The 26470-nt window shown below is 59.4% G+C and overlaps 1 protein-coding gene across 3 annotated transcripts in view; it reads left to right on the top strand.

The window, feature by feature from the left end:
* The window catches only part of CNIH3 (cornichon family AMPA receptor auxiliary protein 3), a 149749-nt gene that overhangs the window by 87524 nt on the left and 35755 nt on the right, over positions 1–26470 (top strand). For all 3 annotated transcript variants that reach the window (XM_036016166.1, XM_036016165.1, XM_028531321.2), the window contains one exon: positions 23826–23894. In XM_036016166.1, the coding sequence (XP_035872059.1) occupies positions 23826–23894 (69 nt within the window). The remainder of the gene's footprint in view (positions 1–23825; positions 23895–26470) is intronic.

Below are 26470 nucleotides of genomic sequence, written 5' to 3'. Positions count from 1 at the left end.
CAGATCCCCGTGGCGATGTGCTCTCCGGACAGGGACCTCACTGGCCTTCCATGTCGCCGTCCCCTGGAGCCACCGAGGACTTGGTATCTGGTCACAGTCACACCCCCTTATCCTCCATCCTCCACCCCAGATGCTGCCGGTGACCGTCACCTCCAGCCACCACTTCCTTCCCTCGGGGCCCATGCCCTGCACCTGCCATTCAGGTGTGAGCCCCGGGCTCCCTCAGTCCCGCTCTGCTGTCCTGCGCTCGGCCATCCCTGTGACCGGTCCAGGTCCTGCCCTGTGTCATCAGACCTCACGTCCTCCAGCCGGCTCTCGGCACTGTGTCCCCTGTCCTGTCACTGCCCCTGGGAAGCCCTTAGCCTCCTAGGAGCCTGCCCCTGCCCCTCCCTGTTCCACACCCCCAACTGGTGCCTGAGGGCTGCTGGGGCGGACGGACATGAGTGACCTCGTCCCACCTCAGCCGGCCCTCCTGTCGCCTCCTAACACATCAGCATCGGTGGGCTCCCCCCCCCACCCCGAGTTCTTTCAGCTGCTGCAGAACTCTTCTAGACCTCTGGCATTTTCCCAGGGCCCCCTACAGCTCCCTTAAGCCCCTGGCCACTTCCTCTCCACAGACGACTTCGCCTCCAACTCTCAGAGAAGATAGAGGTCATCAGACAGGGCCCCCCCATGGCCCGCCCCCACCCCCAAACTCCCCTGAGCCTGCCCCACATCGCCTCTTCCTCCCTCAACTCCAAAGGGTCCTTTCTGTGGTCCTGTGGGCGCTTCCTCCTGGTGGGGACGTCTCTGAGCTTGTGGGCCAGCCCCTTCGTGCCCCCTGACGCCACCCCGCCCCATCCCTCACAGCGGGCTGGCCGCACCACGTCCTGCCTGCCGTCCTCCTTTTATTCTGCGACAGACAGGCAGGAGAGTTTGGAGACCAGTAGAGGCTTCTACAGCCACTGCCTGGGATCGGCAGGTGTCAGCGTTTCGCTGCTGCAGCTTCTCTTCTGCAAAGGAACTCGTTTCCCCTGCAGCCCCTGCGTGTGCCCTCCTCTCTGCTCCTGGCACGGGCACCGGGCCTCCCGGCGTGCCTCTCGGTGCCCTCGACACATCCGTGCCCTCTTCCTCCGGCAGCTGACTTTGCTGTTGCTTCTGTGTTCCTCGCCCCCAACTGTGCCCCTACCTGCCCCTCTGCGGGCTCTTCCTCCTCTCCTCACCTCCCCACTGGTGGCCTCCCTGCCTTGCCCGCCTGTCACCCACGTAGGCTATACAGGTGTCTATCCCACGCCCCACGGTTGGTCCCAGGCTGCATGCGCCTGCACGCCCCCTCACTCCACAGCCGCAGGGGTCCAGGAGCACTGGCGCCTCCTGGAGCCCCCTCCTCTTCCCCATCACTCCTGCCCCATCCCTCCTTCTCCCTGCCTCGGTCGGGCTCTTGCTGCTCTTTCTCAAAGAGTCGTGTCTCTTCCAAGCTGGTCTCCTTGGTTACCCCCCACATGGAGGCCAAGAGTGCCCTTTCCGGCACCTGCAAGGGTCTCCTTGTCATTCCTATACCAGAGCTTCGTCTGGCTTCCGCCCCTACAAAGTTTAGGGGCCTGCGGGCCCAGGGCCCAGGTAACTGCTCACCCTGGTTTCTTGTCCTCTGTGTCCCGTGTATCCTCGGCCACTCGCAGTTCCCTGAACGGGCTGTTTCGTGCCCTTGGAATGTCCTCCACCCATGCCGTTCTTCACCCAAACAACCTCATCCTCAGGGAAGTCCCCTCTCCCTTTCATCCGAGCCCCCTGCCCCGAGCTCCACTTCGCACTGGTCACGTGGTTTTGCGTCTGACCCCCTGACCGCACCACAAGCCCCTCCAGGGCAGGAGCTCCGCCCTCATTTGGAGCCTCAGTGCCCAGCACAGAGGTGGCACCATGGCCAGAGCCCGGGGTGAGCGAAGAATACGTACTTTCAGGCTCCGGGTGATTTCCTGTTACCAACCCACGCTTGACGAGCTTGCTTCATGAATGGTGACCCAGACTTACCTGGTTCCATCAGGGGAAACGCACGTTCCTGGGCTCCACCAGAGGCCCGTAGTGTCCCAGGTGCGGCGGAAGGGTAACCGGGCCCAGCCCAGAACCCCCAGGCGGAGGGAGACCCGGGAGGGCGGAGTAGTCCGGATGGAGGCGAGGAGGGCCCCGGGGACTGAGGTTCAGGTGCAGCTGCTGTCACTGGGTGGGCTGTCACCCAGGGGCCTGTGCGCCCCGGGGCAGAGGACGACGTGGGGGCTGCCGCTGGTCGTGTTGATTTTATGCTTCAAGACAGGGGTCCCGTGGGATTTTGTGGCACCCATTTTTGATCAGAGACGGCTGGGAAATACACCCGTGTCCCATCCCTTGGGGACCAGGTACGGAGTGCTTCTGGGTTGCTCCCACCACGCGTCACTGGGGGGTCCTTAGGGAAAGAAAGTGACTGGCTTAGGGCAGAGGCAGCAAGGTGGTCCTGGTTCAAATGCCGACGTCATGCCTGTGGGGTCACAAACTCCCATCTCGGCAGAGGGGGTGGGGAGGGGGGAGGGCGGGGAGGGTGGGGATGGCGGCCACTGGGACCTTTCAGAGCCAGGGCTTCTGCGTCCTGACGTGGGCGACTCCGACTGGCCCGCACGTCTTTTGATGGCACGTGGGAGCCGGTTAGTTCTCATAAAGGTCACTGAAAACTTCAAGTGCACAATGAAATCCCAAATTGCTCTCTGAATACCAGCTCAGAACGGAGTGAGGAGGCTGGCAGGTACTTTTAATCAGAGGGTGAGCGCAAACACGAGGCGAACTCACGTATGCTGCAGTGAAGCCCAAACAGAAAACACTAGGAAAGGCATCGGCATCGCGAGGAAGCTGATAGACCGTCCCAGAGTCGCCAACGTTTCCGCGTGCCCAGCATCCCAGGACGGAAAGACTCCAGGGTCTGGGTTGGGGCTGCCCCTGCCCCTGGGCGTGGGGCCCGAAGACTAAGGGGGGGGGGGACAGTCCCGGATCCAGGCTGGTGGCCGCGTCCACTTGGTGCTGGAGGCCTGTCCTGTGTCTGCCCTGCAGTGGGTCTCTCTCCCCTGATCCCGTAGCCACAACTCCACCGGGAGACTTCATGGCCTCCCGCGTAGGTGTGTCTCTGCCTCTTCCCACAAGGAGGTGTGCTCTTGGACCTAAATGTTGCACGTTCTCTCGCTGTCTCAGCATTGTCACTTTGCAGGGCAACGCCCAACCACCTGAGCCCTGCTGGTCAGGGCCCTGTTCACATTCTTTGCCCAGGTCTGGGCCCAGCTCGGCTCCAACCCCCTGCCCAGCAGGTGCTCCTGGCCGGGTCAGGAGAAGAAGGCGGTGGTTGTTGGGGTGCCCCTGGCCTCAGGGATTCCTGGGCATCGACTGCTTCCTCTGTCTCCTTCTTCCCTTCCTTCTCTGTTACTTTTGACCTCCTCTCATTCCCTCCCCTTCACCTATTTTCCAGACCAGCCGGAGGCTGAGCAGGGTTACCCAGCCCAGCTGGAGGGCCCAGGGCTGGGGAGCGCGCGGACGCCACACCCCTCCCCCCAGCGGTCTAGAACCCGGGGCTGACATTCCAGAACCCCAGCCTCGGGTATCTCTCCTGGTTTTGTGTTCGCAGGGTCCATTTTGCCGATAGAACACAGCTCTCCCGCTGGGGGGAAATGCAGGGGAGGAAGGCAGAATCTTGGAGCCGACTTCCTTCTTTTTTTTTTTTTCTTTCCCCTTATTGGCAACTGATTCACAAACCCTAAAAAAGGAGTTGATAGCAACACAGCTAGCTAGCTATAGCAGCCCAGATGGTCCCCTATATAATAGAGGCATGTGTATCTGGGATAAGAAGTATTTAAATGTGTTCCGTGAACCTTATTGAGAAAAGGGATTAGCGACTGCAGCCAAGGGCTGTGGGCACGGACCTAGCGACGTGACTCCAGTCCCCCCAGAATGTGAAGATGAAGGGAGAGGGTTGGGAGGTGTGGGGCTCGGAGAACAGGGTACCTGGCGGGGGCGGGGGAGGCGGGTTCTGAGCGCGCCACACTGCTGTGCGTAGGCCTGGGACCGCCGGCCCTCGGGGGTGTCCCGGGCACAGGCGTCCTGTCCGGACGCTGTGTGTGTGGCTGGTGCTACCCGTCCACCCAGGTGTCCTGCCGGCCGGGGGTTGGGGCCCTTCGCAGCGGCTGTAGGCAGACGGCGGCCACAGAGAGCAAACTCGTGCCAACTGTTTCTAAATTCTGCCCTGAACGGATACGTACAGATGCTCCTGCTTCCCCACGCCCCCCTCTCTGTGTCTGTCCGGAAATGGTGCGGGCTCAGGGAGTCTCACAGGCGGGCCTGAGGTCCTCACGCAGCTTTCACTGTCCTCGTGGTCCTCGTCCTGGGCAGGCCGCCGGGTGGGGCTGGGAAATCCTTGTCCCACAGGGCTTCTGAATGGTGGGGGCATCAAGCTGACGCGGGTCACTCTGTGAGGGCGGAAGGGAGGTGACCTCGGGGAGGGATGGGTCACAGCCACGTGGCGGAGTGTGTGTGCGTGGCGGTGGGTGGGCAGAGACAGTCTCCTAGAGCACGTGGGACCATTATCTGGGGCTGGGGATCGGAACCAGACGCGGAGGGATCGCAGCCGCTTCATCCGTGCGGGACCACGGCTTATCCCGGGGTGGTTTTCCCTGGAGGCCCTGGAGAGTGATGAGGAGCTAACAGCATGGAGGCCAGCAAAGCAACAACGAGCCACGTGTGCTGACGGGAACACTGGAGGAGCTGTTGACACCCTTTTCTCTCTTTGGCTGACGGCGTCAGAACGGGACTCGTGCCCTAGAAACGGGCAGGCGGCTGACGGGGCTGCCACTGGGTGGCGCCCACCGGCAAACCGCTCCCTGGGCTTCAGCAGGTCTGTGCAGGGCGGGCGCAGGAGGAGGGAGCCGAGCAACCTGGTCTCCGAGCTCCCGTCCAGCCCAGGATTCGGTGGTTTCCCCGCTGTTTGCCGCCTGCATCCTGTTCTCTTCCTAGGGCCTTCCTGGGCGCTCGGAGTCAGGTGTCAGTGGTGAGAAAGTGTCCGCTGAGGTTCTCAGAAATCGGTGCTGGCCTCCTCAATCCACAAAGGGGGTCACAGATAGGGGGCAGCAGTGCCTGCCCCCAGAGCGGATGGCGAGTGTGGAAATCCGGACTGGACGCTGCGGAGCAGCCTGGGTTCAGACCACAGCCGGTTGCTTTTTGTCCTTCAACTACCTTTTCCGACGAGGGAGAGAGTCTTATGGGCCGAGGTTGGGTGGAGGGTAAGACAGGGGCACCCACACTGGAGGGGCAGGCGCCTGGATTTACCGTCCCACCCAGACTGCACCCAGAGGGGAGGAATCCCAGAGGGACTTGCACCAGTGGGGGTGCTGGGTGACCAGCAAGTGACTGCCTGAGCTCCTCAGTCTACCTCTCCCCTCGCCTGTGCTCAGGCTCACTTCCCGTCCCCACGGCCCCTGCGCTATGCTCTCCCGTGTGAGCCGCAGAAGCTCTGGTTTATCTCCTTCCTCAGCGTGATGAGGAGCGCCGTGCCCTGGCCAGGAGGCTGGGCCTACCAGTCTTCTGGCCCCAGCCCCGTTTTCCCACAGGGTGCTGGCTCCCACTGCCCCTTAGCCACGCCTCGCCGTCCTCACCATCAAAACGACACGCCAAGCTTCCACGGCACGTGGCCGAGCCCACAGCTTTGACAGAGACCACGGGGTTGCGGGTTTGGCGTGACACAGCAAAGCACCTGCAAAGGACAGCCACTGCGCATCTCAAGGGTAAGGAAAGGGGCGTCCTGCCAGTTTGGTGTCTCGCAGCCTGTTTCGCCACAAATTCTAGGACATGTGAACAGGAAAGTGGAACCTGCTCCTCCTTTCCACTTGGAAAAGCAAACTCCTACCCCCCCCCCACTTTCCCCCTCCTCCTGAGAGACCCCTCGTTGCCCCACGTCAGCCTGTGCAGACGGCCACGCTCAGCTTCAGCCTCTTGTGCCATCTGAGGGGTGAGCCTGGGCCTCGGGCTCCCCACAAGCCCACTCGCTCGGACCCCCTGGGTGTGCACCGTCTGCGCGTCCCCGCCAGGAGCCACTCTCTCGTAATTAGTCAAGCCGGCAACTTCCGCCGCGGTACCCAGTGCGTGGTTTTGCTCTGTAAACGGGAGGCAGCCTCAGCAGCCGGGGAGCGGCAATGCCACGGCTCGGAGCCGCGCTGCATGCTGACTCCTCCGGCTCACAGTGAGCTCCTCGCCGTCCTATGGTGTCATCAAAGAACCAAGTGCACTTTGATGTGGCAGCACTGTTCGAGCCCAGCGAGGGGAGCTCCAGGGGCAGAGCGGCGTTTTTAGAAGTCAGTCCCACTGAGCTGTGGGGTGGCAGGGCCGGTGCCCGCCTGGGACAGGGTCAGAGGAGCACCCCCGGGAGTGACGGGTACCCAGCAGGGCCACGGGGAAAACCCGGTTGCTCGGAGCTGCTTCTTAATCCATGTCCTCCCCAGGTTTCCAGCTTTTCCTTCCTTCTATGAAAGCACCAACAGGAACATTTCATTCAGGATGAAGAACTGGTAAAATAAACCGAAGCCCAAGCCCGTAAAGGGTTTGGGGTCACGGCTCAGCCTGCCTGGCTGGGCAGCGTGCCGGTTGCTTCGTATGGACACTTGGCGCCCTGCGCTCAGCTGACCGTGCGCTTGTCCTGGAAAAGGGGCAGGGTGGCCGAGCGTGGCTGACAGGTTGCTGGTCTGCTGTGTTTCCGTTTGTCTTACACTGACGACAGGGGACAGAGCCCTCTGATCGTTTGGTCCTTGGATCCTGACAGCGGAAGGGTCTGTCCTCACATTTGGAACCCGGGGAGGCGGGGGGATGGGCCGAGGTCGCCGGCCCCGAATAGCAGAGCCCAGAGCCGGCCTGGAGGTTCCGGCACTCCCAGGCCAGTGCCCTTCCTCCGGTCCCAGGAGGTCCCGCCGGGCACCCCACTGTGGTGCAGAGCAACCGAGATGCAGGAGGAGCGTGTGTCTGTGCACACGAAGGGTTCACGCAGCAAGTCCTTACCTACCGTCTTCCGCAGGGTCTACGGGGTCAGGGGAAGGGGTGAGTGAGGGACTCACCGTTGCCACAGGCTGATGGACGTAAACATCAACGGTACAACGAAACGATGTTTTTTGGGGACCCGCCGTGCTTCCCCCACAAGTCAAAAGTGCACTTTGTGACATTGGTGGTTTTCTGGACGGGGCTAAAGCCCGCAGAGCTGACTGCAGTAAGAGAAGGAGGACGCGTGTGCCGTTCCGCCGGCCGCGGGGTGGAGACGTTGCACGGTCCCGAGGAAGATGCGAGTTTAGGATCTTTCGTTTATGTGACGTCTCTCTCTTCCGGAGGCGTGTTTTCCCTTGCGAGCGGAGGTTTCCACCTGAGAGTCCCGGCACGCGCATGCGCAGTCCTGATGCAGAGCCGCCGGGCAGATTACGTGCTGTCCCTGGGGGCCTGCCCCCAGCACCCCCGACAGACACACCTGTCCACCCCTCTCTTTGGCCGTCGGGTGGGAGGGTCGTTTCCTTCTTCCTTCTCCGGGTGTCCTGACTGGGCTCACCCTCTCTTTGCACGGCCTCAGCATAGCTTTTGGGTGGGACGTCGTGGTCATGCACTTCCAGGAGGGATTTTGTTTGGCACCCCCCCCCCCCCCCCCCCGGCCTTCAGAAGGTCTCCGTAAACAGCTGGGAACGCCACGCCCCTTCTCCCTCTCTCCCTACGTCGGGGCACCTGTCCGCTGGCTCAGGGCAGCCTCTTGGGACCGGTGGCCGGGAGTTGGGCAATGGCAGGCTTGTCACCACGCGGCCAGCTGAGGTCTTGTCGCTCACAGTGCGACCCTGTTCTGCTGGGTGGGAACCAAGCCCCGGTGGTGGCGAGTTCTGGGCGGCCCCCCCCCCACCCCGAGGTCCTTCGCTCTCCCGGTCTTTCGGGGATCCCTCTGGCCGGCCGACTGACCCTTGCATCTGCACCACACCCCAGGCCCTGCCCTGGACTCTCCTCCTGGCCAGTGGCACAGGGGACCCTGCTTCGCAGAAGCCTGTCACGTGCGCCGGCGGCTCCCACGCTTTTCAAATGGACGCAAGTGGCATTTCTGGTTTGTGTCGTTTCCAGGATACAAACCCTGCTTCTGAGTGTAACTCGAGTGTTTCCTGCCTGAACCACAAAGGAAGGAAAACGCTCACACGCCGAGATGGGAAGAGGGCTTTGCAGCCGGGTTCGAGGAGGAGGTGCGGGCACGCTGGTGGGCCAGGCAGGGCTAACCGGGGCCTCCGACTCCGGACTGCTGGCTGCCTCTGCCAGGCTCCGGTCCGTCCCGGTGACGCGGGGAGAGGGCAGGCAGCGTCTGCAGAACATGCAAGCCAAGAGGTGAAGCCAGAGGGAGATTCTCAGGGGGCAAGGGAAGGGGACAGAGCTTTGACCCAGCCCCTGCCTTCAGGCTGCACGGGGTCAGCTTTTGGGGGGACCTCCAGGAGGCTCACAGCCCCCCACCTGGGCCCTGCTCAGCGGGGTCTGGTCCTGACATTCTCCTCTGCCCGTATGGGACCATTCTTCCCCGGGCCCTGCTGGGCCCCGCCTTCCCAGCTGGGCCCAGGAACTCTCCTCCCATGTGCCTTTCCTGATTTTGCAGCTCGTTCCGCGGTGCTGGGCCTCAGCTGCCTGCTGCACCACAGGAGGGGAGCTGAGGTCGGGGGTTCCCGTAGCCGTCGAGCCCCAGACGTCGGTCCCTGAAGGTCCGGGGTGGGCCTCGGACCCTGAACGCTGAGTGGGCCTTGCTGCCTGGGGTCCGTAAGCAACAGGTGCCCCAGAGGCAGTTTCCGGGGTGCTGATTGGAAAAGCCCCCCCTTTTTTTTCTTGCAGAGGATGTTGTTGGTGTCAGGTCTGCCCGTGGAAGCCACATGTGATTCAGACTCTCCGAGCGTTTTGTTCCTGTGATCGTCTGAATAATTTATTTACCCGCAGCATCCCCACCGCCTTGCCCATCCGTTCTCCGCTCATTAGTGTCTGCGCCCGGAGCGGCCGGGGCTGCGGGGGCAAGGGACAGCCCCCCTCCCCCATGCTGTGAGGTGGGGCAGGTGGGAGGGCCGCACAGCGCCCAGGGTCAGGAGGTTCGGGTGATGATGGGGGACCTCAGCCCCCATCTGCCAAGATGCCCTTTGTGTGAGTTGTCACCAGGGACGGCTGAGCGGCGGTTAAGGGGCGGGGGCTGTTTGGGGTGGTCGGAAGGCCGCTGCCTGCCGTCTCCTAAGCAGCGGCTCCCACGGTGAGGGCAGAGGGAGCACTCACTGGGGAGGAAGAGTGGAGGTGACGTGTTCCCTGTGAGGCAGGTGGCATTCGGCAGGTCGCACCGACTTCCTTCCCTTTGCCTGTTCTCCATGTGCTTCCTTGGTCAGGCAGGTGCCATTCTCCCAGGCCCCGGAGGCTCCTTTGCAGAGCCGTTGGGATCTAAGACGCTGCAGTCAGAGTCTCCGAGGCATCACGTGGTGGCAGAGCCTCGGAGGGGAGTGGCAGGTGCTGGCACCCCCCCATGGCTGCCCCGAACTGCGACACCTGCTGTGTCACGGGTGGCTTAGGCCCACCTGTGGGAGGGAGGGGAAGGCCGGGGACCAGGAGGTTCCCTCGGAGGGAACGCCTTTCCTTATCCTTCATGTACGACCCACCAGGAGCCCTCCCCTCCACCCTGGCCCCGCTGGCCTGTCTGGAGTGCCCACCTCTCTCCCCCAGTGCCCAGGCACCGAGCCCCGGACACAGCCCTGGAGAGCGCGTCCTCGCCTCCCTGTCCACAGTCCCATCGGGCCTCCTCTGTTCCTTCCAGCCTCTGCTGCCCCGTCCAGCCAGCGGCCCCGAAGGAAGCCGGGAGCCGCCAGCCCTGTGGCTCCTTGGCACCACGAGGTCTGAGTGCAGCTTGTGGCTGAGAGCTTGGGGTCCAGAGGCGTGGCCTCTGCAGGGCAGCTCCGGACCCCAGGGCCCGTGTCGAGCCTGGAGGCATTTTTCGGAGGGAAGACGGCTCGCTGGCCGCGGCAGGGGCCTCTCCGCACAGCGCACGTCCTGTCTTCTCTGTCACGTCCTCTCCGGCACGTTCCAGCGTCTCTCCAGCAGGACGGGGTGTTGGCCTGTCCCCCCTTGCGGAATTCCTGAAGCTGCCAGGCCCCCGCTTTCTTGTCCCGCCGATCATTAATGGGACGTCAGCGGGGTGGCTGGTTGTGGGGCTCCCGGGCCCACCCCGAGGTAGAGGACTGGGGGCCACCCTGTCCTTCCTGCTGCCCTGTCCCCCTGGTGGGGGAGAACTGACAACAGATGGAAAAGCAACTTTGCGAAAGCCTCAGAAGGTTGTGCTCGACCCGCCTCTCGCTGTGGTTCCGTGTGGGTCCGCCTCCCCAGTGTCTGGTGAGGCCAGCAGCTCCCCAACCTCACTGGACACCGGAACCGACCGGAAATTCTCACAAAATTCAGATTATTGTCTGCCCCTGGCGATTCGGGTTTGTGTGGGAGGGCCGGCTGTGCCCAGTGCAGACACAGAGAGGTGTCAAACAGCGGCACTTTCCCTGCACTGCTGTCTTCTGCAAGGCCACCCCTGACCCGGCGGCCCCGGAGCAACGGCTGACACGGAGTGAGCGCTCACTCTCCCAGGCGCCGCTCTAAGCCTAGCCACTCATTTAATCCCCGCCGAGTCCCGTTGTGCAGACGTGGTCATGACCTCTGTCTCCCAGAGGAGGGAACGGGGCACAGAAAGGCTGCCCACGGGGACAGGAGAGCAAGGGGCTGGGCCAGGACGGTTCCAGGCAGCCCGACCTCTGTGCACGCCCCTGACCACTGCGCCCCTCGCCCCTGCTGTGCCGCGCGCCCCGGGTAACTGTCTCGGTGTCCTGTGCTCTCTGGGTAGATTGTTTTTAAAAAGACGATGGCCAGTGTCTCTGATTTCTCGTGGTCCTAGAGCTACACATGTGTCGGAGTATCTCTGATGGAATGACACTCCAAGACAGTTAGATCTTCCGTCTCAGGATGGGGAGCCTGACCCTAGGAGGAGAGAGGCTGGGCAGCGGGCAGGAGAAGCTGGGACTCTGCCTGGGAGAGCTCTGAAGGGATGCTAGTTGGGGCAGCCGAGCCTAGAATCACCACAGCGTGGCCCCCTCTGAGGCTCCCGCAGGGCCCCAGCACCTGCCTGCGCCCGCCAGCTGTGCCCTGCAGCTCGGCCACCACATCCGAGGGCCTTCTGTTGTCTTCCTGCCGGCGGCTGTGGGCGTGCGGTTGGAGGGCGTGCACTTTGGTTCTGGCTCTTGTATCTGTGTCTTCAAATGCAGCGGCACGTTCCACAACACCAGTGCCTGTCTAGGGTCCCGGGCCTCGGGGATGTCGGGGGACAAAAGGAGGCCGGCCCCGAAGGAGACAGCCGTCCACTGGAGAAGACGCATGCCCCACGAGCAGTTCCACTGCGGTGTGGAAGTGCTGTGTCCACAGGGCGTGCGGGGTCGGGCACTGGTTCCAGCCGCGTCCACACAGGGCTCAGGGAAGCTGGAGGAGATGCAGTGTGTCTTGAGATAAAACCACTCTGGTCCTGCTTCGCCTCCTGCGGGCCAGTTGGCTTGGCAGCAGTGACCCGGGCGGGATGTGGAAGTAAGGGCAGGTGAGGCAGGTTTGGGGAAGGGGGAAGGCCTGTCTTAGTAAAGGCCAGGCGGCCATCTCCCTGTGGCCCAGACCATAAGGGAGAGACAGGACCAGGCAAGGTAACCCCGGGTGACTCCAGAGCAGGGAGGCAGGTGTGGGTGCCACCTCAGTATATCTAGCGGGGTGTTGGCATGGTGGCAGAGGCTGGGGTGCCCCGGGGACCTGCTAGACCCAAAGCTCTGAAGGCAGGAGGGCCTGGCCTGCCCTGGGTTTAGCTCCTGCCCCAGTACCTAGCCCCGAGTCCGGCACGCAGCGGGCTTTCGACACAGGCTCGGTGACCAAACGTGTGGGAGAGACTGTGCTCGCCTCTCCTGGGTAGTCTCACGTCCAGAGAGGCAGCCGTGGCGGGAGACTGCCGAGCATCGCAGATGGTGCGCCCGGACTGGGCGGCGTCTGAGGCACCTCTGGGCTCCAGCGTCCTGCCTGGCACGAGGCACGGCGCGTTTGTGGAACTGAAACACGTGCTACAATTCTAGGGAGAATAAAAAGCATCTTAATCCTCACCCATTTATCTTTGCTGTCATCCATTGTTAGTCAAGTTTCTCCTGGCTGCTCGAAGCGATGACTGTCCCTTATCCTGCCGACACCTGCCTGTTGGAAACAACCTCGTCTTTGGTTTGAGACCCAGTTTTCCCTCCGCCGAGCTGTAGCGCTCGCCCGCGGCCACTAGAGGGCCGAGGCTTCGCACCGCCGCCTGGACGCCTGCAGTTCAAAGGTCTGAGAACGTGGGAGGGAAGGCGAGTGCCAGTCCCGCCAACTCGCTTCATCAGTAGCCGCTTCAGCCGCCTGCGCATCTGACCGCGGGTGGGCGCCGGAGAGGTGGGAGCGCTGCGTGCTCGCTGGGGCGGGCAGTGGCCGAGGTCTCGGGTGGCTGAGGGAAATGGGGCCGTGTAAGGCGCTGCCCCACCGCTCGGAGCAGGGAGCAGCCGGAAACCGCGCTGTTTCGTTGCAGCTGGACTTCTTTTATTAGAAAGGAGCAGGAACACCCAGAAGGGCGTGAGGTCTTTCCGGAGAGAAAACCGGGTGGCTTACTTTCTCCATCTCCCCCCATCCTTTTCCGTCTCTCACAGCCTCTCCCTGAGCCTCTCCTGGGCTGCTCTTGTTCCTCCCGCCCCTCCTCCCTCCCGGGTTGCCTTTTCCCGTTGTGCCTTGTTTGGCGCGTGGTCATACCCGGGTGCTGCTGCGGGTACTCAGGCCCCCAAAGGTGGCTGAGTGTCGAGTGTTTCAGCCCGCTCTGAAGCCGGTGCTGTGCACTCGCCTGCTCTTCTGCCTGGGCCCTGTGCTCTGTCTCCAGCGTGTGCGCTCCCCAGGTCTGGGGGGCAGCGAGGTCCAGGCTGCCGCCCAGCTGACGTCACGGCACAGGGAGCAGTCCCAGTCTGGAAGTCTCCGCCATGGCCGCGTGTGTGTGGCCTTGTGGCCCTGGTGGCCAGTGGCTGCTGACATCCACTGTAGCTTAACAATCGAGAGAAAAGCATGTCCAAAATCCAGCCCATGCCTGCCATTCCCCACCCTCATCCCCACCCCCACATGGAGGGCTTTGTGTTACAGCTTAGTCTCTCCTCCCCACCATCTTTCCCCGAGAGGTAATAAGGACTGAGCAGGCCAGCAGGCGGGAAGCAATGGAAGATGCAAAACAGAAGCATGGACCATGTATAATTCATAAAGCACATAATCTCTTGCCCTTGGCAATGTACAGGATATTTTTGGCTCTACGTGGGGCAGCCTTTTAGGGAAACCGGTTGTATTTAATTCTATTCGTATTTGTTGAGCCCCCATTTGTCAGTCACTCTGTTGGGACTCACGGAATATAAAGAGGAAGATGAAGATCCAGTCCTCAAGGGTCTTAGAAGATCAAGGTCACAAGTCTAACGTAAGGCAGCAGAGGTCTGGGTGGAGGCTCAGATCAAGGTCGGATCTGATGGGGGCATCCTGGAGAGGTGACATTCGTTTGGCCTGAGCGTTGGCACAGGTGGTGAGGAGGAGGAAGACGCACAGATGGGTTCCCACGGTTGGGATGCGTTTGGGAAACTCTCATTCGCAGTCCGGCCTGGCTTGTCCGTGGGGTGGGGACTTGGATCAGGGAGTGTCTGACCGCCCCCTTGCCTGGGCCTGGGGACCAGGGGCTGGCAGAAATGGCCTCTGTGGTTACTGGCAGGGACTTGGTTCCGTGCGGCCGGGGCTGCCGCGGGACGTTCTCACCCAAAACTCAATGTCAGCAAAGCACCGAAGCGGCGAGTTGGGTCAGAATCCCTAGGAGAAGGGGAAGCTCCGAAACTTGGCAGAACTTTAAAAAAAAAAACCAAACACCCCAGCTGTCCAGCCATGAAAACACTTGGAGGAACCTGAATGCACGTTGCTAGGTGGAGGCAGCCAAGTGGAAAAGTCTGCACACTGCACGATTCCAACTCCGTGACATTCTGGAAAAGGCGAAACTATGGAGACACGAAAAGACCAGTGGTTGCCAGGGCCTGGGGGGTGCAGGGGATGAACAGGGAGAGCGAGAGGGTTTTCAGGGCGGAGAACTACCCCTGGAGCCTGTGCCTGAGCTACAACCTTGGTAGGAAGAGCGGCTTTGTGGATGCATGGAGTGAAGGCTGCAGGGACAGGGGATCAGTGGGGTATACCCACAGTCACCTCAAAGGTCCCCTTTGGAGGGAAGCAGACAGGCTGGCGTCGGAGCAGTCACTGGAGGGTGGGAGCAGAGGCCAGCCTGGCACGCTTGTCAACGGGACTGAAGCGTCCCTGGGCTCCCACCAAGCAGGGAGGGAGGGAGGCCAATTGGATACAGACGACCAAGGAGTTGCACAAACGAATCGATGTGATTTTAAATACTTGGAATTAGGCCTCTGGAGACCAACATGCAAATGTATGTGGAATCATATGCAAATAAGCACCAGAGCCAAGTGGCCTGGCCCTGGTCCCTCCCTCAGAACAGCGGCCTGATTCCGCTGCCCTCGCGGTTAGTTCTGCTTTGGGCTCTGGGGCTCTGGGGCCGTTGTGTTGGCAAAACATGGCCGGGGCGGGCCAGGGAGGGAGGGGCTGCCCCAGTTCCAACAGCCACGACAACAGAAATTCTGTCCGCAAGTTGGCAGGCCGTGTGCACACTGCCTGCTAGTCACACGGGGCTTTCCAGGCCTCATGCACTCTCTCCCTGGAAGTAAGAGGTTAGGGAAAGCTTGGTCAGGACCCGGCTCCTGAGAGGACAGTCAAGGAGAAGGCTGCTCGGCTGCCTGGTGGACCCTGTGGGTGCTGCCTCCCGACCCCAGGCCAGGCCGCCCACCGCCTGGGTGACGGTCAGGGCGCCCTGGGCATAGGCCAGGAGGACGGTGGGGAGCCCCTGTGTTCAGTGCAGACGCCGGCTTGTCGGGGTCTTTTGGTGCAAGTCCTCAGTTTCCCCTCCCCCCGCCATGTGCTTGTTCAGACTCTGGCAGGTAGGAGAGAAAGAGAGAAGGGGAGAGGAGAGACCACGTGCACACTGGCGTATGCAGGCACGTGCAAACACACACGGCAAAACTGATAAGCATGGGTTTGATGCAGTGGACAGGGGCCTCCATGCTGCGGTTTATTTGGTTGGAAGTAGCGAGTTTGGAGGGACAAACTGGAGAAGCAGGGACATTTAAAAAAAATGCAATAGTACAATCACTCTGGGAGGTATTTTCCTGACTACATTAATAGCTCCCCGCCCTGGTTGTGCGAACTCCTCCTGGTTGAGGAGCAGGACTTCGGGGCAAGCCCACGGAGCAAAGTCAGTCCGAGTGCACGTGCTGGCGGGGCCTGGCTGCCATCTGCCGCCCGTCCCTGGGGGAGGCGGTGCAGAGCCCCTGGGTCCTACCCGCCTGAGCCTGCCCGGGCAGGCGGCGAGAGGGCCGAGGCTGTGGGGACTGACAGAAGGAGAACACACCAGAAACGCCCCTGTCCCCTGACAGTGAGGCCTGCCTCTGGGAAGGGAGACCAGCTTGTGCCAGCCTGGTTGAGTGACCAGCCCCATTTGGATAGCGAAAATAAACTTTTGATGAGGTTACAGTTTTCTTCTAAGTTATTTTTGGCTAATCACGTTTCAAACTGGGAGGACATTATCCTTACAAGGGACTACAATTTATTAGGCATCTTATGTACATTTTTCGTTTCTTTTTCCCCTTAAATTATGGGTCTGCACCATCTCAGGCCAGTATTTTACATGAGGAGCAATTGGATTTTAGGAACTTCTCTGTTTTTATTAATCACGTTTACACACTTCTTCATGAAGGCATCTGTTAAAGAAAATAAAAGCCAGTCACGCCTCTTTAGCTTTCACAAGGGTGGAGCTGTGTGAACTCAGCAGCCCCCCCACCCCCAGGTACCCCTTTCCCATCATCCAGCAGGTCGGTGCGGGCTCTGCCGCCCGCTGCCTGCTGCCCGGTCAGACATCTGTGCGGAGCACAGCCATGCTGCTGGGCTCCAGCCCCGCTTCCCTCTCTGAGCTGCGCTGAAGATGTGCCATCGCCTTCGGCCAATCTGGATGCGTGCCTCCTTGCTGTAGGGCTTTATTTTATGGATATTTCTGTCCTCCCTCGAGGACATTTTCATTTGTGTTTTCAGAGGGAGAGAGGGGAGAGAGAAACATCGATGTGAGAGAAGCATCGATTTGTTGCCTTCTCACGCACCCAGACTGGGGATCCACGCCGGGACCGGGGATGAACCCACGACCTAGGCATGTGCCCCCACCGGGAATCAAACCCGCAACCTTTCAGCTACAGGACAGCGCCCCAACCACTGAGCCACACCGGCCAGGGCTATTATATATTTTTAATACCAAGGGTCTTCTATATGCTGATGATAGTGGGTTTTTTTGTTTGTTTGTATTTGGTCATAAACTAGGAGTGGCCTCATACACACGTATTTTGGCCGTTGTCTGAAGCCTAGTTCTAAAATGTTTACTGGTTGTGTCCGACGGCTGCATACAGCAGGTCACTGCCTTGCGTTTCTTAGGGAGCACTTCGCAAATACTTCCTCCTGGAGGAGCCATCGGGAAGCCATATTGTTCTCGGCCAGATGTGCCATGGCGGCATCACTGACATTTAGCAAACCAACAGACAGACCCCTGGCCGAGCAGCTAGGGCAACTCGTAACTAGCGGCGCTTGCTTTGAGGTTTCCCCAGGCCAGATAGCTTCCTTGTCTCCGGTGCAGACTGTCGAGGACGTGATACATGCGTGATCTGCTCACGTGCTGGAGTGTCTCCAGAGTGTTTCTCTGCCTAATTCTTAGGAAAGGCAACGTGGCCTATCCTTCTGGTCTCTTGTGTCAGTGAGGGTCCCGGGAGAAGACAGACAGCACATTCCGAGGGGGTGATTAAGGAGAGTTTCAGGAAAGGACCGATCGCAGAGAGGCAGGATGGAGCAATCGGCCGGGGCAGTGAAGCACCAGGACCTAGCAGAAGGGGGTGCTGTCACCAGCCGGGGTCTGAAGGGGCAAGGGGAGGGAGCCGGTTCTGAACTTTCTGAGAGGGGTAGGGGTGGGGTGTCCCCTGACAGGAGCTGTGGCCTCCGGCGGAAGAACAGAAACGCTGCCCAGCCACAGTCCAGCGGGGAGGGGAGCAAGTGACCGGCTAGGACCCCGCAGCCTTCTACCGGTGCCTCCGATTGGCCCAACACTGTGAGAAGCCAGAGGGCACGGAGACGGGTGGGCGGTGGGGAAGCGGGGAGAGAGGTCTGGACGGGTCGATGGAGACTTTCCAGCACAGCTCACCTCTGGGCAGAAGGAAAGTGGACCTCCAGGCAGGAGCGGGGAGCCGGTTCGCTTCCTCAGTTTTCACGAATCATTGTCAATGTCACTGGCGGCACGCGGGACCTCCAAGCGGTGGAGAGCCGTTGCTAATGAGCGGCTCGGGTCACCTGGGGTCTAGGTCTTTGCTGAGGAACCCCACCTCCACGTCCCTGTGCCCCAGTGTCAGAGGCCTGCCTGGGAGACACGCCCGTGGAAGACCACCCGAAGCCAGTCGAAACCAGGGCGTCGGTCTGGCCTCATCTAGCCTCCCCCGGAGGTCATTCGCGCTGGGTCACAGCTCTGCGCTGCGTTTCCGGCGGCTACCGAGAGGGGGCGCAGTCAAAACCTCACGCCCGCCGCTGTGCCGTGTGTGCGTGTAGTGTGCTCTGCTGGAGTTAGAACACGTGCAGTAGGTGCTTTTCAGACGTGAGTGCCGGGGGCAGTTTGTTTCCCCCGAGGAACCAGTGTGCTTCCTTCGCGGCAACTTTGGCAACTGTGCAACTGGTTTCTCTTCAGTTTCTGGGCAACCGAGGTCCCAAATTTCAAGGCAACTAATTGGCTCTTTGGGGTCTTCGTGTGCCTGTGTGTGTGTTTCCCCCTGTAAATTTTTACATTTGTGTAGGTTTGAATTTTGTTCCTGCATCTAATTTTTATGCTCAAGGATTTTTCACTATTTTATATAGTTCTAGGATACCACCTGAAATAGTTGTTTTGGAAGGTAGAGCATTCTTACACCCTCCTGAATGTGGGTGAAGTCAGTTGGTTGATTAGTGGCTCTGGAGGCGAGAGGCCTGGATGGAGGCTGTGAGTCTCGGGACGGGGTGTGCAAGGGGTGGACGTGTGGCTCAGGGGGCTGTGCCCCGCACGCTGGCTTCCCCCAGGTGCCGTCTCCTGCACGGAGATGATTTGTCGCTAAGCACACACCTTCCCACCTAGGAAGACCTGTCTGCCAGACGACCCGGGTGGGTGGCTGTGATCCACTCAGGAAGTATTTATGAGAGTATTTTGAGAAGTTTAAAATGTTGCACATTTTTTTCCTGTGCTCATTTAACATTTTTTGCAAACACTAGACCATAGATATAAAGATGGGTGAACTCATTCATTCATGCATTCATTCTTGTGACAGATACTTATTGAGCAACTAGTGTGTATGCCGCCCTGACCCAGGGGCTAGGGATGGGGCAATGACCATCTTCTCTCTTAGAGCCTTGCATTCTGTAACCCCCCCGGGACACGCATAACCTAGTGGATTCTTTGCATTTTAGGGGCAAGGAAGGAGTCCTTAAATAAAACCTCAAAAAGAATAAACTGTAGGGCAAAAATGGATTGATTTCCATCCAGTGAAGGATGCCACAGACACAAGCTAATTAACAGGTGGCAGACGAGAGGAGATATTCCGTGTGTCTAAAACTAAGGGAGGGCGTGCACCTACAACGTACCGGCGACAAGTGGGGATCCACAAGAGAAAAGGTAGCGATCCCGTAGAAAATGGGCAGAGCAGCTGAGCAGACGATCCAACAGAAAAGGAACCCCCCAAGACTGATTGTGAGTAAACCGTTATATTTCTACCTGGAGAAATACAAGTTAAAACAACAAGACGGTTACTTAAAACCCGTTAGGGTGTAAAACCTAGAGGCCGGAAGCTGCCAGGCGCTGGCGGGGGTGTGGGATGCAGCTGGGGAGTGCTCAGTTCAGTGTAAAAAACCATCGACCGCGTGACCCAGCAGTTCCCTTCCTAGGTGGAAATCCCAAAGAACTTGGCACGCCCATCCCTAAGGGCACATGCGTGGGGGGGTTTGTAGCATTGTTGGAGGGGCAAAGGTCTAATCAGTCTCTGTCTCTCATTGGAGAGACGAGATAGAGCGGCTGCACCTGTCCACACCACTGAGTGCAAAAGGTAAGGGAGAGAAGGAGACACAAGTTGGGTGCATTAAAATCATGTGCGCACAGACAGACACACGGTCTGTGAGAGCGCAGTAGAGAGAGGTACACGTGACACGTGAACCAGTCATCATCTAGAGTGGAGGGGAAGGCGAACAGGGTATGAGGAAATGAATGAAAACATAAACAAGAGAGGGCCTCGCCCAGATCAATGACAATGAGTCGTGAACCACCGAGTAGGGTTAATCTGCCCTCTGCCCCTGAGGATCTCAAAACGAGCAAAAAGCAACTCACCACGACCAGCTTGTACAATTTTCAGCACCGGCCCAGAGCTGGGAGCCCTGCCTCCCTGTCTACACACGGCGCCTTCGGTCTGATTGAAGAATTCCCACGCACACTCAGAGCAATCAGTGCCTTCTTAGCAGGCTGCTATTCCCTGAGGCTGTCACTTTTTCAGAGTTAATACAAGAGAATGAGGTTCAAGAAGAAAGTATTCTGATGCGTGTTAAGGTCGGCGAGGAAGAGTTCATTCACGACTATTGTTACAGCGGAGAGAGATGAGGCTCAGTTCTGAATACAGGGACATGCGGGGATTTGTAGCCAAGGAGCAGGGTGGAGGGGCTGGTGGGTGGAAAGTTGTTAAGGGGAGCCCTCCAGGGCAGGGGATTCTTCCTGGAGTGACTCGATAGGGTCCCTGCTGGAGGTGGGCCAGGTGATCAGGTGTCAAGGGTGGGGATTCTCCCTAAGCCAACTCAGCAGGATTCTCGCTTACACTGGACTCTGCCGGGGTGGACACGGAAGCCCAAGGCATAGTTGAGGTTTGGTGGAGGACAGAGTCTTTGTCACCGGTGCAGGCCAGTGCCTCGGCTGCCTTGCTTTCTGTGGCGTCTCCTCCAGCTCTTACCGGGGGCCTGGGAAATAGGAGAACAAATAATGATGTTTTTCCCGGGAAGATACTTTGGGGTGTGGGAGTCTCCCTAATGCACACCCACACTCTCTCTCTCAGGTGCACACTCCTCCAAAGCTTGGGCCGGGCTGGCCGAGGGGTGCCCCAGGCCTGGGAACTGGAGGAGGCGCTTGCTTGCCCAAAGGAGCGAGGACACTGGGACCAGGAGGAGGAGTGATTCCCCGAAGAGCCTAGGGGAGGCTGAAGGCCAAGACTCAGGGGGCGTGTGGAGGGTCACCTAACCACGTGGGCCAGACATTGCTCCGGAAGTCTCCTGTTTGGGAATGCCAGAGCAAGCATGAGCCTGGTGGGGGGAGGTGGGGCCTGGGGCTGGAACAGTTATGGGAACAGCGGGCTCTGAGTTTCAGGCTTGCTCGAAGTGGCCAGGGGTGGTGCTGGGCGGGCTGGCTGAGTTGGGGGCCGGGCGGGGCAGGGGGCTGTGGCTGCCCAGCTGGGACCAGGGAGGCCCCAGAACGCTGCAGGCTGCCGCCCCCACCCCTCCTCCTTCACTGCTCATATTCTTCACAGGGGCTGCTCCCACGGCCATCATGGGTCGGCAGAGTATGCGGGCCTTCTCCTCGGCCCCTCCGCTCTGGAGTTTACCCTGACCAGGACGGCCGCCAGCTGGAGCCCGGGACACTCTGCCGAGTGTCAGCAGGAGCCAGCTGGCTGGGCCTGCCCCGTCTCCCGCTCTCTTGGCCTCTGTCCCAGAAGCGCCTGGCTCCGGGGTGTCATCGTTTGCTGCTAACTAGACGGGATGGGACGAGGGACGCAATGTTGGAACCAGCTAGGTCTTCAAATGCTGGCAGAGGCAACGGTACATAAGCCGTGCCCTGTGCTTCCCAATTTGTACTCCTCACCCAGGCCTAGGGACTGGTCCTCCGGCATCTGGTCCCAGCCTCCTTCCCAGCATCCATCGCTCCGCCTCCCACCCGGACAGGACGGCTGCTGCTTCCACACAGCGGTGCTGCCCCCTGCTCCTACCTCCAGCCCCTTGCCCCATTTCCCCCCTGAAGTGCCTGGTCCCCCCACCAATGCTATCAGAGGCAAAGGTTACAGAGCTGAGGAGGTGACCGACACTTTCACTCTCTGTGCTAGCTGGCCTCACCTTGAACATGGTATTTAGTTCTGCCAGTGCCATTTTCGTGCAGACACTGACCGGGAAGGTCAGTGCAGGGCTGTGAGGATGACGAGGCAACTGAGCACGGGTTTGCAGAAACCCGGGCTGGAGAGAGCCGGGCCCCTGACAGCTGACAGTCCTTACGACGGGGCGCCTCCTGGAATGGGGGGGGGGTGTCCACCCGCTAGAGGGGTGCTGTGCACTGGAACCTTCTGCGATGCTGGAAGTGTTTTCTGTCCCCGCTGTTCAACCACTGCTAGACAGATGTGGGTGTTGAGTGATTAACACGTGGGAACTGAATTTTTAAATTTAATTTTAACCATTTAAAACTTAAATTTACATAGCCAAATGCGAATACCTTATTGGACAGTGCAGCTCTAGAGAGCCAATAAAAGAACGGATCAGGATTGGCAGGTTTTTTTGAGGGGCAGTAAAAGACGTGATAGTAACAATTTCGGCTTTGGCGGACCACGCGGCGTCTGCGGTAGCCGCCCAGCCTCGCCCCTGCAGCGCGGACATGCGCAGGAACGACGCGGAAAAGGAGGCGCGTGTCTCCGCTCCAATCAAACTCCACGGGAGCTGAAATTTCAGTGCAATATGGTTTTGGCACGTCACAAAATATTATTCTTCTTTTGATTTTTTCCCGACTATTTTAAAAGCGTGAAAACCACTACTCTGAGGCTCGCAGGCTGTGTCCCAGAATGGGCGGCAGGTGGGACCCGGCCCTCGGGCTGCTGTCGGCTGACCCCGGCTTAGACAGTGGGCGGCAGCCTCGGGGAGGCCTGTGTGCGTCCGATACAGGGAGACAGTGATTAATTAGAGGTAGCCAGGAGTGGGATACTCATCCTCAGTAAGTGATTAGTTTCTCGTTACCAAAGGGCTCAAGTACACACTGGATAATTAGCTACCTGACAAGGGATGTTATGGGAATGTGGCTACTGCATACAAATTATATTAGCATTTTCTCCTAATTCTGTGGGAGTATTGAAATCAGGGTGACACCCGACTGCCTTAAAACTGTGCCTGCTTTGCAGAGGGGAACAGCTTGGTTTTGCTCCCGTGGTGCCACTTCTCAGCCCCATGTTGCTGGAACAAGGGCGCAGCGGTGGCGTGCTGGTGCGTTGCTTTGGCAGTTCTGCCTAAGTGCTGGGGGCCCCCTGGGATGGGCAGTCCTGGGGGGTGGGTTGCTATGTCCATTCATGTGCAGCCCACTGGCCACATACCCCCTTGTTCTGCCACTGAGTCCCCCTTCGGGGGACAAGGTGGCTGGGGAAGGGATCCTCACCGCTCATTAGTTCTTTCTGTGGACAGGCCATGCCTCATTCTGGACCTGGAGAAGGTCGCCTCCGACGTTCTCTCCTTCAGACAAATGGGGAAACCGTTGCTCTCTGGGGAGCTCTGGGTCTCTGTCCAGAGTGAACTTGACCCCAGAGGCCAAGCTGAGAAGCCCTGACTGTCCAGGAGTTGGTGATCCAGCCGGTGGGCAGCCACCGATGGGGTCTTTTCTACGACCGCCAGCTCTGCTTTCTTGCTCCCTCTCCCCTTTTTCCTGGCGTCTGTCCATCGGACTTCCAATCGGCGTCTCTGCCAAAGTAAACAAAAGATGATAAATCAGCAGCTTCTCCCTGTGATGAGAGAAGCTGAAAGGGTACTTTCTGTGCCCTTACCCAACCCCCAACCTGTTCTCACCATCCTCTTTGTAAAACACAGAAAGCTTAAGAAGCTTTATTTGGGGGATTTAAAAAATTGAGGTATATCTCCTGGCTGATGTAGCTCAGTGGATTGAGCATGGGCTGCGAACCAAAGCATCGCAGGTTCAATTCCCAGTCAGGGCACATGCCTGGGTTGCAGGCCACGGCCCCCAGCAACCGCACATTGATGTTTCTCTCTCTCTCTTTCTTCCTCCCTTCCCTCTCTAAAAATAAATAAGTAAAATCTTTTAAAAAGTGATTCTTTAGAAAAAATGGAGGTATATCTGACATAGAGCATCATGTGAGTTTAAGGTGATACATTTTTATTGCAACTCGGCTGCCACGGTCTCACCAGTGAACGCCTCTGTGCCACCCTATAATCATCATCTCTTCTAGCGTCGGGAGTAATTAAGATCTACTCTCTCAATTGCTAGGATAATACAGTTTTGTGTCTAGAATCGCTGTCCTGTGTGCTAGATTTCCAGGACTTATTTATGTACAAGGTGCAAGTATGAGCCCAAGTATGAACCCTTAGACCAGGTCTCCCTGTTTCCCATTTTTGGGGTTTTTAAGTAAACACAGAAGTGGACAGGACAGTGCAATCCACCCCAGTGCTCGTCACCAGCTCCAAGAGCGACCCGCTGCCAGTGGGTCTGCGTCATTGACGCCCTCTTCCTGCCCCCGTGTTACTTGGAAGCAAATCTCCAGGATGCTTTTGACACGTTGCATGGACTCACCTTTGCACTGACATCCCCGTTCTGTGTGTTTTCGTTTCAGATCATTGCCTTTGATGAGTTAAGAACGGACTTTAAGAGCCCGATAGACCAGTGCAACCCGGTTCACGCGGTAAGTGGGGGGTGCCGGCGGCGGCAAGGGCGGTGTCACCGCAGGGCAGCCAGGGCCTGGGGAGGAGGGCGAGGTTTCCACGGGCAGGAGGAGTAAAGAACATTCTCGGCCCTGGCTGCACCTCCACGCCCGGCTTGAGGCTGTGGAGCAGACTTACTGCTCTTGAGGTCTGCTGAGGTCTTGGTTTATCTTGCAAGTCAGGTGCGGCAGGCCCAAGGACCCAGGTGCGCTGGGGCTGTTGAGCCCTCAAGACTGGGGTTCGCGTGGTTTGGCCACTCATCCTTGGGCAAGGAGAGCACCCTGTTGGGCCCCTGTTGGCCAGGGTACAGGAGTGTCCTTAATGGCCGTGTCCGCTGTGTGGGGTGGGCTCATGTACAAAGCTCCTAGCCCCACATCCATCGCCCTGGGAGCATTCCCTTGGAGACACTCTGTGGGCCTGGGGTGGGGAGTCTCGTGAGTCTGGTTGCCCAGCCCGGCTTCAGCACGTGCTTCTCCCCAAGTCTTACCGCCCCATCTGCACCCCAGGGGGATGCAGGAAGAGGCGTGAATGTAGGGGGAGGAGGAGGAGGACATCCCCTCTGTTGAGTGGCATGGGTGTCGGCCGTCTGCTGTCTCTGGTCATGCTGGCCCCACGTCCCAGAGCCAGGGACCAGCCCCGATGGGCTCAAAAGGTGGAGTGTGTGCGTGCATGGCAGAACTCAGTGGCAGGACGAACGTCTTCACCAGCATTCGCCCCGGGACCATTCAAGAGGGCTCTGGGCATTCACAGACAGAGTTCTGTGAACTCTGCACACGGACACACAGTCCATTCAGTTGCGTGTCTCCATCAGAGCTCGCTGGGCCAATGTGCGGTTGACGCTCCTTCGGGCCCTGGCATCCTTTGCCGATCTTTTCAGGTGCAAGTCGCAGCAAGGGCCGCAGGATTTCCTAGTGCAATGATGCCTCCTGAGCCCTCACCAGTGACAGGGACAGAGGGACTGTTCTCACCCGCAGGCCCCTGAAGAGAGGCAGCGTGCCTGGGTCGGGATTGGAGCCCAGCGCGGCCTGTCCCCAGGGCCTGTGTTCCCATCCTGTGCTCGACGTCGCCTCTTTAAGAGACTTGGTTCTATAAAGCCCGAGGCTCCTTGGCATTACACCCTTTGATTCTCTGAAGCGGAGACAGACCTTTCCAAAGTCCAGTGTGCGAAGCCGAATTCCGTCACTGGAACCGACCCCTAAGTTCCCCTCGAACACGCACCATGTGTTGTGAGTGCGTCACCACTGGAACCCACTGTGTTTCCATCGCTTGTCGGCGCTCGCTCGGCTCCCGCCGGCCGGGAAGGGCGGCTCGGGGCTCCCTGCTTCCCGGACGTCTCTGTGCTTGGCACCAGCATCCGTACCTGGAGGGTCGGTATCTGCCGAGTGCCCAGAGCCACTCCAGTCTGAATTCCAGGGGAGCCTGCTTGCCTCCCACCTCACTGTTTGGGCTCAGGATGGAGAGCGGCCCACTGAGAACGCCCAGAGCCCTCTTGAGGGGTCCCAGGGCGAATGCTGGTGAAGGCGTTCGTCCTGCCGCTGAGTTCCGCCATGCACATCCCACCCCGGGGTGCGGGGGACTGGAGGAACCCCAGGGCGTGTCCCGGAGCTTGTTTCCTCTTGCCACGCAAGTTCCTTAGCTCACACGGAATGAAGAGAATCAGGACCAGCATGAGTCCCTCGGAGCCGCCCCGAGGGGTCAGAGCCCGCACACAGCAGGCACCAACTAACAGTCTGTGGGTGAGGGAATGAATGGCCATCGAAGGGTGAAGCTGTGCAGCGTAGAAGGACCTCTTATTAAAGCCACACTTCTAATTAGTGAGCTGATGGCGTGGCCCAGGCGCTGGAGACCAGACCTCGCACGGACAGGTGGAGACCACCAGGGGAAGCCCCCTGTCTGAGATTTCAGAGCAACCCGCAGAAGCCTGCAGTGGAAGAGTATTAGACACATCTTCCCGGTTCTTATGCTGTCGCTCCCTGGCTGGAAGTTAAACGTTCTGGGTGCCTCGTTTAACTCATCTGCCTGCTCTTTAGGGCTGTTGAGCCTCTGAACTGAGTGGCATTTCAGGGCCAGGTGGCTTGAAAAAGCCATCTCTGTGGTAGGTGACAACAGCCAGGGAAGAACGTGAGTCCCAAGGGGGTGCCAGACGGTGAGATTCATTTCTGAGTGAACGTGCAGCAGGCCCGCTGGTGCTCTGGGCTAAGATCCCCTGAAGCTGCAGCTCCCGTTGGGCCCTCTGGCTCGACCCCTCCCCCTCCACGTGGGAGATGGGCAGGAGGAGCAACGCTCTGTTTCACTCCTAGTTCTTCTTGTTTACCCCTCCCCCTCCGTGTACTGCCGGGCATGCAGTACCGCAAGAAGGCGACGAGAGGTGTCCTGCAGGGACTCCGGCTTGCTGGGGGAGGTGCTCGTGTGTCCTGTACCACTGTGTCATGCCTGACATCCCCCCCCCCCCCCCCGCTTTGCCCATTACTCTCCACATGGGCGGCCCGACGCCCGGCTCTGTGTGGGCGGACACACTGCGTGTGCGCACATGCACACGTGTTGAGGAGCACATGGT

The sequence above is a fragment of the Phyllostomus discolor genome, chromosome 15 (assembly GCF_004126475.2).
Source record: "Phyllostomus discolor isolate MPI-MPIP mPhyDis1 chromosome 15, mPhyDis1.pri.v3, whole genome shotgun sequence".
NCBI lineage: Eukaryota > Metazoa > Chordata > Mammalia > Chiroptera > Phyllostomidae > Phyllostomus > Phyllostomus discolor.
This window is presented reverse-complemented; position numbering and strand designations above follow the sequence as displayed.